Genomic DNA, 14390 nt, shown 5'->3' on the forward strand with positions numbered 1-14390 from the left:
TTTATGTAACATCCACTATACATTCACTGTTTCACATCTTAACGTGCTCGTGTTAATTAGTTAAAATAGCATTAGTAAATGTTCTTTCAAATTTTCGTGGGCTCCTTTATTTTCTTCTCTTTATTTGGCATATTTTTAGCCATTTTTCTTCTTGGTCTCTTCAACCGTGTGTACAAATTTAAATATATCATCCGCTAAGAGAGCCGGCTCTTCCAATGCGGCGAAATGACCTCCGCGCGGTAAATGATTCATTTGAATCAGATTAATATATTTTTCACGAAGGAGACTTTCCGGTGTATACACTATCTCGTGAGGAAATACCGCACACGCTACTGGCACTTCAACAGGCAATCTAAAAACATACGTCCATGAAAATGAATTAAAATTCATGTAAACGGGAAAATTGTAATTATAAAAAAGAAACACACTCGTCTATTTTGCTCGCCATATGAGCTTTCGTGAATTCTTCGGAATAAAGTCGTACACTCGAAGTCAGAGAGTTGGTAACCCAATAAAGCATGAGATTGTCCAAAAGCTCATCTAACGTGAATTTCTCGAGAAGACCGCCATCCTGACGGAGCCTGTACTCCGGATTCGTCCCTGTACTAAACTTTTCCAAAATGTAAGCTGCTAATGCGACTGGCGAGGCTGACACAGCAGTACCTTTAAAAATATTTTCCACTTACTTTCCTTTTCAATAAATAAACTTGTTTTGCATATTAAACGTTGACATACACACTGAGAGAAAAAATTTCTAAATAAAATATTTATTTACGATACGTTTATTCTATAAGAAAAATAATACTTAAATTAAATTAATAGTTCTTATTCTAAATAAATGTATATTTACATTTAGTAAATACTTTAAAAATTTAGTAATTTTTTCCTCAGTGCACAGAAATAACATTGGCATATTATTGCATTAGTTTAATTTGCAACTTTACATTTAACTTTTGATAATTTTATTGAATCTAATTTAACGCTTAAAGAAATTAATAACAAAATACAAAAAAGTAAAAAGATTTCTATTCAAAGATTTTTTTATAGAAAAGCTTGTATATAATTAAGTACCTATAGTATCTGGTTTAGTAGCTTGTATATGAAAGTATCCAGATTCCTCAAGAAAGAAACTCATATAATGTCCCAAAGGATACATTCTGTCGGCATATTCGCTTTCGACAACGAGCGATGGGATAAGTGCACCGATTAATCTCCATAGGAAATTGGACTTGCTCAAAACTATACACAAGTTCATATGATTGCCAAGAATGCTGAGAAAAATTATCGTTTTTAAACTTTGCACTTATACTTATATCATATATGAAATTGCACAAAGTTATTAAGCAAGTCATTATTAATGATACGTACTTGTCTGGGAAAAAAACACTTAACTGAGAAGCAACTATGCTGCCCCAGTCTCCGCCTTGGATGTAAAATTTATTAAATCCGAGACGCAGCATAAGGTTTTTTAATATAACAGCTATCTGAAAGTAACAAACGCAAGGATAAATATTTGTTGCGTTAACTTATTCCTTTTTTTCCTTCGTTGTCTTGGACGCATAAAATATAATTTGGTTCTAACACATAACACTTATACAGGATTATTAAGTATTTTTCAGTAAATTTTACCTGCGGTGTGCCCAATCCTGGTCGTACAGCAGCTTGCGAGAATCCAAATCCAGGAAGCGAAGGTGCGATTACCTCAAACACAAAGTCTTTGTCAGCACGCGGTGTCGTTAACATGGGAATAATTTTCTGGAATTCCACCACGGATCCTGGCCAACCGTGCATAATCAGTAATGGATAAACCTTTATGTTTTTCCGTTCCGCCGGGATATTGGGTTTCACATGATAAAAATGTATGTCCAGACCTGTGTAGAGACATTAATCTCAATTTATTCAATTATCTTCAACATTCGAATAAAATTTATTGGCACGTAATGTACGTACTAAGTAGTAGACAATTGTTATTTTTGTTAACGAAGTCAAATACTAATTTATGTGATAGTATTTGCATTTGTGTATTCTCGTGTAAAACTAATGAAAATGTGTCTTCGTCGATACTGTTCTTATGCTCTACGAAACCGGCTCGTCATTTTAGTAAAATACTCAAACAGAGCTTCTACGGCGTGGATCGCGGTTAAACGAATCTGGACCGACATTTATTATTTCCCGCTAATAATCTAGACAAAAGAGAAGCAACAAATGCCGAGAAAAGTAAAAAATTAAAATACTTAATAAACGCGATGCCGCTACTTATTTCTGAGCAATTCCTTTCACAACTAAAACTCGTAAAATAATTACGAAATTGTTTTGAATGATTACGATTAAATAACAAAAAATTATTACCTTGTATATTAGTCATGTGTTGGGGATACTTATTGAGCAACGCCGCCCGCTCAGTCCAATTATACTTTGTTCTCCAATATTCAAGTACATCCTTCAAGTACGTCGTACTGATGCCGTAAGTCCATGCAGTACCTTCCAACGGCTCTCTTAATTCTCTTCTATTTGCTAGTCGTTCATTTAGGTCGTCAATTACCTTACTCAAGAAATTTGTATTTTACACTCGAAAATAAGTACGCGTTTTTCTTTTAATTTTTCTACGAAAGATTTATGATCGGTTTCAAATTACAGTAAAATTATATCTTCTTTTTCGCGGTCGCGGTTGATCGATCGATCGATCCATCAAATTAAAAATTGTTTATTGTGTTCCAGCTTTCTAGGAGATTTTTAAGTATTTTTAACATATTTTATGAATATTTTATATCAAAGAATATTTTATTTTAAAACATTGGCGATAAAGCCTCTTAAAAAATTTCATGTATTTTATAGTTTAAAAGTCTGAAGCTCATCTATATAAAGTATTGAAATACAAATTTTTTTGACAACGACTTTTATATTTCTTTATCTCTCATCGTACATTGAATTATTCAACAATTATTTTTAAAAGACAGATTTATGTAAATTTTTACAACATTGAATATTTAAACTACTTTTGATGCTGTGCTATGTATTTTTACTTGACTACAAATATATTTGACAAGAGTTACAATGCATATTCATATGATTAGAAATAATATATTGTGTTCATCAATAAAAAATTCCAATTTCCGACATCGGAAAAATAATATAGATTCATCAACAGTAATGAAGTATCATGTTTTGCGATTGGACAAGATAGTTGCTATGCACACAGTGGTCATAAATAGATATTACACAATTGTGTCTATAAATAGCACTTATTAATATACAAAAAATTAAATCACTTTTCTATTTGTTATAACATAAAATTTTACATAACGAATCGATGGAAAGGTACAATCTTAAAAGTGTATATCACTTGAATTAATAGATAAATAGTACTTATTTTTCGTAACTTACCGGCTGCTGCACATCGATAGCAAAAGGTCTTACTTCTTTCGAAGCTCTTTTATTTTTTTCCGGTCCCCAAAATGATTCAGGCAACTCGGGCACGTCTATAGGACTGCTCCTGCGAATAAACAATATCAAATTTTTATAATCGAAAGTTAATGATTAGTCAATGATTTATAATTCCTATGCAAAGAAGATAAAAATACAGTTTCATCAATTAAATCATTTTATTCTATAAATTCTGTGGTTTGACGTGAGAGATTTAAGGTTTATGATTGCAACTTACCGAAGAAAAATGCCTATGCCACAGGTAACGAAGAAGAGCACGGTCGTCGTCTTCCACATTAAGAATCTGTCGTGTACAACGTAGAACGAACGACTATCAATGATGTTATAGCGCTGCAACAGTCCAGTGCATGCCATTAACGGCATACGTGGAAGAGGGACTCGATTTGCAAATGCACTCGTAAGAGAACTGTATATAAAAGTGGCAGAATAGTCAATGTAATTATTTGATGACATTCTCCTATTGGTTATTTTTGTCCACTTTCGTATACGTTCCTCTTACGAATGTGTTAGAGAATCGTGGCCCTGTAGCAGGCTTGGGAAAGTTACTTTGTAAAAATAACTAGTTACAGTTACAGTTTCTGTCTTCCAAAAAATAACTAGTTACCGTTACAAGTTACTGACTTTAAAAAATAACTCGTTACAGTTACAGTTATTAAAAAAGTAACTTAAAGTTACTTTTTAGTGACTTTTCTGTTTTTTTTTTTTGTAATATTATAAAACATTAATAATTTAAATACGAGACTTTTACTGAAGAGCATCCACGTAAAGTCTTTTCTATCTTTAATTGTGTAAAGCGTTATCTACAATAGAGACTTAAGCCTTTAACCTTAAGAAATTAACCAATAATAATTGATTTATAGAAGAATAATCGATTGTGTTTGGCCAATTTCTTAAGGCTAAAGGCTTAAGTCTTTATTATAGTCTTTATTGACGACGCATAAGATGCATGTGACATGTTTACATATATTAAATATTAATTACCTATATGTACAGATGAAAACTATGTGAATTATGTTCTAAATTTTTTGAGGATAAAGGTTGGTTTATAATAGCCGTAATCGTAAGAAATTGGTCAATCATGGTTGATTTATAAAAGAATAATTGACTATGATTGATCAATTTCTTATGGTAACGGCTATTATAAACTAACTTTAAGACTAAGTATAGAATTTAGACTCAAAGGCATTCTTAGTAACCAATTCTCTGCTGGCTGATTATCACACGTATGTACACGATAGACCAGCCGATAGACGATCACACAACACGCAGTGATTCTTCGCGAGCATCCCGGAATCGTACTTGAATATCCGGGCCCTACAAGTACAGTCGTGAGCTAAAAGGTTGCAACACGTTTTCTTGGATGGTTTTTAGAATGTAGACTTGCTCCTCGATCGGCGAACATAATTGGTTGAATCCACAAGTAAGAACCAATTACGTTCGCCGTTCGATGAGCAAGTCTATATTTTAAAAACCATCGAAGAAAATGTGTTTCAATCTTTTAGCTCACGACTGTATGTATGTACATACAATCGTGTATCTACATGTAAATAACTTGTAACCTATGACTACTGGTACGGGGCTGCCAAATGTATAACATATAACCGTTCATTGTCACGTGTATCTTTCTAGACAGAACTTTTTCTCGGATCACATCATCTCTCATCATATCATCTCTCTCGGATCACATAAGAAGCATAGAACATAGAATTGTCACTGCATCGAGCAACAGTGGCTGCGTTCAGCAAACTCAGTGGTTGAGTGAGCGCTTACTGCTATTAGTGTATTCTTTTAGGTCTAACCAATCACCAATCACATTAAAGCTGCGTTCGAAAACATCAGTTGAGTACCCTCATATATATCATTTTATCCTTGTTGTTTACCGATTGTTAAATAAAGATAAAATGATACACGACGCCACTCGGGTGATGTTTGCAAATGCTATCTAAATTGGCAAATGAGTTTGAAATATATAAAGTAACTATAAAAATAACTATTAATTTAGTTACTAGTTACACAAATAATGTAACTAAGTTAAGTTTATAGTTACAGTTGAAAAAAAGTAACGAAGTTAAGTTACAGTTACCAAAAACAGGTAACTCTAACTGTAACTTCGTTACAAGTAACGAGTTACTTCCCATCCTTGCCCTGTAGGTCTATTTTGTAACTCTTTAGCGACAATTCGGTATCGTTACAGTGTTGCTGCGTAACTTTTCTAGCATGTGTAATATCTGCGCAACGATACCGTAACGATACCGAACTGTCGTCAAAGAATTACAGAATAGGCCTACTGGTAGTATTATCTTGTTGCCTATACACCAGTCTTACTCTGATAAATGTTCAAATTTTTTTGCGAATTTTATTTATCAAGTTTTGTACAATTTTTTTCAATTATTTATTATAATTCAAAAACGGTCCTTTACAATTAACACAGCTTGCTAATAAACAATAATTCAAATTTGTTGAAATTTAATTTAAAAAATGTTCATTGAACAAGAATGCCTATTACGGTCGTAGGTAGATCTTCGTGCTCGTATTGTCTATATGATTTTATATACCTTCCTTAAAAAATGTTATATTAATGTGGTACTTACATTCCTGCTATATTATTAAAACGACATCTTTTTAAATTTTGAATGGTAATTTTTTTAAGTTTACCATTCAATTTTCCAGTTCACCAGTCATAATAGATTCCATTTTTAGAAATCGATTATCAGCGTATCATCGTGTAGTAATAAATGTAGTAATAATAAGTAACTGCCAATGTTTAGTGAGTTTCCACCACATGATATGCCAGCTTCACACACACTTCACCATAATGGTCCAAACCAGTGTTTAATAAATTATTTGAACTTGAAACAATATATATCTTTGTCTTAAATAAATCATTTGAAAGTAACAAAATATGTACTGGAATTTAATTAAACATTAAATCTGTTTTTTTAATTTTTTAACAGATTTTATTATTCTTATAATTTAATCTGTATTCACTGTTAATCTGTATTCACTGTTAATCTGTATTCACTGTTATACGATTCTATTTCACTAATTAAATTACGCATTATTTTACAATTTTTGAAAACGCATCGGTAGGATTCGAAACCTAAGATCTTCGGAACAATAACCTAATACGCTAATCATACGCTTGTGATACCGTTAATAAAAAGTTATATTTGAAGTAAAGCTGATTTCAACAGAAAGGTACTTGCGTCTTGAATACCGCACGAACATTCTCGCTAGCCCTTTGATTATTTAGCTTTAGATATTTTTATTTAGAAGGAAAATGAGAATGAGAGACAGAGAGAGAGAGAGAGAGAGAGAGAGAAAGATGAAGAAGTGAAGTTGACTTACTACGATTAAAGAAATTCAGCAGGAATCGAGGTTCCTCGAGGTCCTCCTCCGAATCGCTGTAGAGTCCACATCAAACTGCATTTTTAAGATTCGCTTTAGCTATTTATACCTTTGCTTGTGGACAATTACGGGACGTAGTGGGACGAATGGTCTTAATCCGTTATCACATAAGAAAAAACATTCGGCGGTAAACAGCGATAAATTATTTTTAATCTCGACACGTACTTGAAAAAGATCTTAAAAAAAATTTGGTAAAGCTGGACTATGAATCATTGATTAAAGTAGCCTAATCATGTTTAATTTGATTGCACGTTATTTCAAGCATTTTTTATTCGGCGATGCTTTGAGTCGACCGTTGTTGTAAATCGGTTTCGGCCATGTAAATATACGAGTATGCGCTGAAAATATCCCGATTGCATAACTTAAGAATGTTAAAACGCATATACGTTTATCATGCGATGCGTATTCTGTAAAGCCTTGTGTATACGATGCTAGAAATCGGTCCGAGAAATTTTGATTCAAGTTCTCGAATAGAAATAGTTGTATTTTGATGACTCTAGATAGCAGTTGTAGTTGAATATGTGAGGTTAACTACTGAATTTTATAGCATTATTGAAATATTATGATTCTTATTTATTAAAGGTTGTAAAAATGACAATTTCCGATGTCCAACGTTACATTAACCAACATTCGTCTACTATTTATAAGGGAATAATATTGGCAGTATAAATTGAATCTAATACGGAAAAATGGGACAGGATGCATTTTTCTGTACGAGGTTTCTATTCGAGATTTTCATCTGAGTTGCTTGTGTCCACGAATCGAGCTTTAGTAACTTTTTCTCGTATCGAGAACTCGGATCGATTTCTAGCATCATGTACACAAGGCTTAAGAAATGTTCATAGTGCGATTCTATTCCTATCTCGATATTTTTATCATGATGTAATATTCTTATATCATGATTTAAATTGGCATCGCATAATCCGTAGACGAGCCGAGTAATTAACAATTTAAATCATATGGTTCTCTTATTTTTTTACATGTTTCTTAGTTACGCCGTCTTGAGTGTTGGCAATTATTTACGTTCAAGGCTATACCAAAAATGCTTGACATGTTTATTATTACCGCATAGTTGGTGTTCTCATGTTTTGATTGCGTCGCCGAAATAACCGGTTTTTTTTTAAATCTGCAATTTTTTTGAGGATGCAATCGGTTTAATCCATTCAATGAATATGGAAAGATTTAAATATGTGTATCCTGTGTATTTATATGCCGTTTCTCTTCATTCACCAATTGTGTAGCCTTGGCATTTCTAGCAAGATTATTTATTGTCTTTTAGCTCTTTTTCTCTCTCTTTTTTGTTTTTTTCTCTTCTCTTCTCTCTCTCTATTGGAATGGAAGAATCCCAAGTTTAAATCCCAACCCAATTGCTTTAATTTTTTGTCGCTTACTATTTCTGCTGCTTTAAATAAACTTGTATTTATCACGTAAATCCGCATCAATTTTTAATAAAGATTTCTGAGCATTTGACAGATTTTAAATAAATAAATCTTGCAAATACTTACCAGTCTTGTTTTTAGACAATTTTTCCTCAACAGTAGCCCAAGCTAATCTCTTCATGTCATTATTGTTACATAGTTTTTCTGATTTGTTATACAAAAAAAGATTTGTCTTTGGTATTGAGTTCTTTATCGTCCAGTTCATCATTCTTCTCAAATAATCTAAAATGCCTCTTCTTCTATAATATATTTTTCTTCTCGTTACGAATAAAGAAGAAAATATTTCTTGGTTACGGAACTATAAAATGTACGTACAATTTATTATTTAACATTAACATATTGTGCTCTGTCTCTCTTTTATTGTATTTGTATATTAGCTTGAACTCTTGCGTAAACTTCTTTTTTACAATAAATATCTTAGATTTTTTTTTAATAAAATAAAATTTATCATGTTTACATATAATTTTTTAGTCATTACGTTCTTGAATTAATAAAATTTGTACGATCGTAAGAGCATGAAATTCAGTGTCCGTAAGATTTGTTTGCGATAAAAGTCTGCGTACCGAGAAAGTGACAGCGGTGGAGCATCGACAGAGCGACTTCGCTGTATAACGACGAAGTTAAGCGAGTCAATTTTTTTAAATAATGTAAAATTGATAACAAATATGGCATACACATTCACTGTACATTCTCTCGTGATTCACGAGTATTTATTTAATAAATTAGTAACAATTGAAATATAACAGAGCCTAGATCTATACATTGCGGATCTAAACAATCTTAAAAATATATTTTTAATATAAAATTAAACATTGTTTTATTTAACATTTTTATTTTTTCTAAGACTAAAAATAATCCAATCGTTATTTTAGAATATTTTGATTATCATAAAAATGAACTGTACAATTGAGCATTGTATTTTGCCATTCTAATTTTACCATTTAATATAATTATGCTAAATCGAACATTTATTCGTTCAATCCAACGCATCTACCAAGTTTGTCGTAATTAACGAGAGAAATTCCAACCACAATGCTGACTACTTCTATTATACACTTCTATTATATAGTAGAACAATCTACTTTTCCCCTATTGAATTTAATCCAATGTGAATCTTTAATTATAGTTATAATCAATTCATTCATCTCTTATTAACTCCATTCTAATTACGAATATTCACGCTTGATTTCACATCCTTACAATCGCATCGGGCGAGAGGCCTTGGACGAGGCGCACACTATTGAAGTGCACTTCTATAAAAAAAGCATGACGACATTGGGCACCATATATTACTGCGCGACGAGTTCGTATACACATGCGTGCATACATTTACCTTGTGACAATCCGAGTCCGTGAATGGAATCACAGAGATTGCGTTCATGCGAGTTTCTCGGGCAAGAGAGAATCGCGTATCACCCATGCATATTAATTAAAGGCTTCATCAATTAATGGTCGCCCAATCAGGTCAGTGCATTGTCCGCGAAATCAAGAGACGCGAGTCTCACTTACGTGCGCGAAATGCATACGAAAGGAGAAGAGCAACATGCATCCGGTTACGTAAAGCTTAAGTGAACAATATAATTCTGCCGGCGATAAATCGCTGTTATATATATGTGCCATTTAATGTATAAATAATATATTGTAGCATAGAATTTCTTTTCGCTCGAATTTCAATTACGTAAAATGTATTTCGTATATAAAATAAGCAACTATTTCTGAAATTGTATAACAGAAATGAAATTTAATTACGAAAGAATTTAATCATTTGCAGCTTTGCGAGTATTAATTATTTTATCATTGAGGATTATGCACATATTGCTACCGATAATGTGTACAATAATATGGCAAAAATAATTAATTTCATATTTTTTTCCTCATTTTATAAATACGATCTCAATTTTATTTTTAAATGAAAATCGCGTTACCAATGATAATATTTTTTCCTCGAGATATCCATGGCGTGCAATTGATATCAACGTTCACTGGCTAAACCGCAAGCTGCAATTTTATATTTAAATTCAATACAATTTTTCTGCGAACCCGCAACACAAACGGTTAGCTTAATCTTAGCATTTCTAATGTCTTTCTCATTACGCATTGTCAAATGCGTCTTCTCTTAGCGCGATGTCCCGTTTCTCTTTTGTAACAACAACTCCGCTACGCTCGTAAAAGTATCTTTGAGCGAAGAATAATTGGCGGGCGGGCAATTTCTTCTCTGCGTTTGGCTTTACGGTACAATTAGAGCCATCTCTAAGAGGCTCTTGTCCCGACGACGGAGGCGCGGACTAATGTGACGCAAACTACTGAAAATGTGGGTGCGGTGGTAGCTGCAAGCATAGCGACAAGAATTGTGCTTGCGAGATTGCATTGGTGTTGCAATACAACTTTTACCCGAAACACTCGGTAATTCTTCGAGGAAGATTTTTCCAAGACTACTACGTAAATTAATTAATTACGCTAATGCACTTGGCAAACTGATAACGAAGTCCTACTTTAGTGTGACACTATTTAATTAAATTAATGCACTTAGCATCGATGTTATAACGATAAAAAGTGCGTTGCTTTTAAAAGTTGTTTATTGATAATAAGATTATAATTCGAATTAAAGTTAGTGCTATTTTCTTCTCTCTCTCTCTCTCTCTCTCTCTCTCATGGGAAGGAGCTCCTCATTCTTCTAATTCACTTTATATAGCCTTAGGACGCTTATGTAATATAATTGCATTAGCGCATTAATTCAGTCTTGCATGTAATATTGCATTACACTGCACATAGCATAAAAAGATTTCGCAACGCGATATTGCTGTTAATTTAACACGATTAATTATAACAATTATAAGATCTCGTTGGCATCTCAGAATCGAATTACATTTTTTTTTATTTAGATTTACAGAGATGTTAATACAGCGTTTGAATAGCTCGGACACATTTAGAAACCGACGTTCATTCACTCAAAGAGTTAAATAAACATCGCGGCGAGGATAAGCTCGCACTCTCATGAATCTCTCGGCCTCCCTCGGTCCTACGGTGATTTGAACGACTGACGTTTACACGACGTAACATTACATAATTTACACTACCCCGGAGACCACTTCCGTCATTCCCACGCGTCGTCGTCGTCGTCGTCGTCGTTCGCGATACAGTGAAATCGATGTGACTAAACCGTACGGCCGTATGGCCACTTTTAATGCATTCGCGTACTTAAAAGCAGGCAGACGAGCGAGTGGCGCGAGCACGAGCAATCTGTAAAGAAAAAAAGATGATGATAACAGCCCGCAAGAGCCCACTTAACGTTCTCGTGCCGTACGAACCTTTGATTTCGTGCGAATGCATGGTGTGTATTATATTTTATCGCCCGTGTCGCGCACAATGCGCCGTCAAACGCACTCTCGGCTTCGCTTTTCATCAAGTACTGAAAGCAATTGTGGCAGCATCGAGAGATTCTTCCCCATTTTTAATTACGATTTTTTTTACGATGGATCGTATGTATTGTATTGCGTAATGTGACTTAATTTATTACGTCTTTTTTTAAAATTAATCTTCGTTATTTTTTGGTTCGTTGCAAATTTACGGCACAAAATTAAATTCGCAATGTTGATCCGTGGTATACATCGGCCAATTTAATATTAACATAATGAATTAGATTTAATGAAATAATTATTGAATTTTTCCAATCTCCAATAATCATTAATTTTAATTTGTAATAATTGTTACATATTTATGAATTTGTTATTATTACAATAGATAGGATTAGATAGCGTTTTAAGTTTTATATCTCACGTAAGCAACGTTAGACCTAGACTATAATAAAAGAAGCTGCGACCCTCCAGTTTTGACGTCATAATAATCACGGATCAAAAATACTTGAAGGTTATACTCTTATATTCATATGCTGCTGCATAACTTATTAATGTCATTGAATAGATCGATGTAAGAAGACATCAATTAGCAGCCGCCAAGAGCAGTCTCGATTTATGAAAGGACTTTCATGGAGAATGCAAACGTAAATGATCTTCAACGTCCATTATGTATTCACGATTCATCAACGTGGATTGTTATCAGACGCATTTGTATTCTTTATGATCGAAAACGTCGGTCAATCGTTCGTGATTAATCGTGAAAAAAGAACGTGGAAGCGCTTGCACGGGTTCCGATAATTCTCGCGATTAATCAAGGTTTACCTTATTCGAGTAATCCACCTTTGCTCGTTAATATCGGCGCGCGTGCGCCGATAAATTCGATGCGCGCCTTCGACGATAAACTTAGCTCGGCTCTAGTCGCACGTATGCAAATCCGGCTTTCTCCGAAAGCTCCGTTAAGCTCCGCGCGGCACTGAAATCATGGTTTAAGGTTGAAAAAGTGCGGCGCGATCGCAGCCGGGTGATTGTAGCTCGCCAAAGAGATTGAAAAACGAGAGGGAAAGAGAGGAGAGGTGCTCGGTCGTGCGACTAAATGCGAATTTGCACGGTTTATTCGCAATGATTATCGCGAATGAGTCATGCAAAGTGGCAGAAAAGTGAACACATAAACAATGTTTTTACAAAAAGGATGCACGGCCAGTGATTTTCTAGTTCCGTTTGCGTTGGACGGTCATCTGGAATGAGTCATCCAGAACGAAACGGCGGCGCAAGTGTTCCGTTCTGAGTGGCCGACGAAGGAAGTTTTCCTTCCACGCTTGAATAGGTCTCTATTGATTTTTACAGGTTTCTTTTGCGCTCCACGCGGGAGACTTTACGTAGAAATAATTTTTATATACACGACGATTATATTATACGGTTTATTCTGGAATGAAAAATAAAATGAAAAGCTCGCGTACGCTGGGTGAGTTCACGTGGGATGATTCATCGGCGGCGCACTGTGCGGTTTGGCCTTAAGCTCGGAGGCGTCGATCGAACACGGTAATCTTGCCAATTGCACATTCAGAAATGAAGGCGATTCCGCACGTGGGTTAATAAATATCATCCGCGAGCGCTCTCTTATTGCGCAATCTAAATAATTATTATCATTGCAGTACGATCGCCACGGCAGTTATTTTCTCGTAATCTTCAGACTTATCAACTGATATTCATCTGACAATCATCGTTACATTTAATAGTTGTAATTGGAAAATACAGGAAACGGAAAAATATGACAATTAGGTTTTCAAAAACTATATGAAATGTACATTGAGAAAAAAAATATCTTAAAACAAACAAATTATTTACTCGGTGGGTTTCGAGTTTATTTATTTGCAGTCAAGTTAAAAATTTTTTCAATTGAAATATTTATGTAAATAAAATAAAGAAATAATTTTTATCGAAGCAGTTTTTTCTTAGAGTTCTAGAAAATATTTACCGTTAGATTATTTTTATATTCAAGATAATTCGATTTTTTATATTTAAGAAAACAATCTAATTAGGTTTAAAAATATTATTAGTTTACTTGTAAAATCATTATTTAAATGTAAAATGTAAAAATACAAAATTATATACTTGAAGTAATATGTCTATTTACTTAAAAGTAAATGTTTTTGTTTAAATAAATAAACACATATGTTTGTTATGGTTTTGAGAAAATGTATTTTTTTTTACATAAAAAAAATTTTCTCTCGTTGAAATATAAATATAAGATTTAAAATAATTAATAAAAGTATGCCAAATTTATTATGTTTACAAAAGTTGAATAATTTTACATATAAAAATGGTGGTTTTTGCGCGTTCTGCGTAATTTAGCATTTTGTGTTGTTAGAAAAAATAACGAGTATTTAATAAAAAATATTGGGAAATTGAATAAACTTTTAAAGCGTGAAAGTATATCGAGTGTTTCTATTGTATCCACTAACGGTAGGCAAAACAAAAGAGTCTTGTGTAAATTTGACGAAAAAGTCTGTTTTACTAAGCGCCTAAAAATTTCACAAAAATTCCGCGGTGACGCGAATTTTCGCGACTGGAAATCGATGCAATTTACCGACGGTACATGGATCGAGGAGCATCCGTCATCAGGCCACAATGTGCACAATGAAACGCGATACCAGTATTTGAACGTACTCTATCTCACTCGAAGGGACAGAAAGTTCGACTGACTTTCCAATCACGTTTCTGGGCTTTATTGCATTTTCCGATG

The 14390-nt window shown here is 33.6% G+C and overlaps 2 protein-coding genes across 9 annotated transcripts in view; one reads left to right on the plus strand and one right to left on the minus strand.

Annotated features, from left to right (window-relative positions):
• Nucleotides 1-14390, plus strand: part of LOC105204096 — a 272220-nt gene that overhangs the window by 38603 nt on the left and 219227 nt on the right. The gene's annotated exons all lie outside the window — the stretch shown is intronic.
• On the minus strand, nt 37-6861 carry LOC113004641 (juvenile hormone epoxide hydrolase 1-like). Of its 3 annotated transcripts, XM_039451087.1 has the most exons (9): nt 6793-6861; nt 3662-3774; nt 3385-3493; nt 2350-2542; nt 1630-1871; nt 1369-1484; nt 1072-1271; nt 429-663; nt 37-352 (listed from the first exon to the last, which is right to left on the minus strand). In XM_039451087.1, the coding sequence occupies exons 2-9, from the start codon at nt 3718-3720 to the stop codon at nt 136-138; spliced, it is 1371 nt and encodes a 456-aa protein (XP_039307021.1). In that variant the 5' UTR covers nt 3721-3774; nt 6793-6861; the 3' UTR covers nt 37-135. The 3 variants fall into 3 exon arrangements, with proteins under 3 accessions (XP_039307021.1, XP_039307020.1, XP_039307022.1); XM_039451086.1 differs by lacking the exon at nt 6793-6861 and having other exon boundaries at nt 3662-3912; XM_039451088.1 differs by lacking the exons at nt 3662-3774; nt 6793-6861 and having other exon boundaries at nt 2350-2546; nt 3385-3490.

This window comes from Solenopsis invicta, chromosome 6 (genome assembly GCF_016802725.1).
Source record: "Solenopsis invicta isolate M01_SB chromosome 6, UNIL_Sinv_3.0, whole genome shotgun sequence".
NCBI classification, from domain to species: domain Eukaryota; kingdom Metazoa; phylum Arthropoda; class Insecta; order Hymenoptera; family Formicidae; genus Solenopsis; species Solenopsis invicta.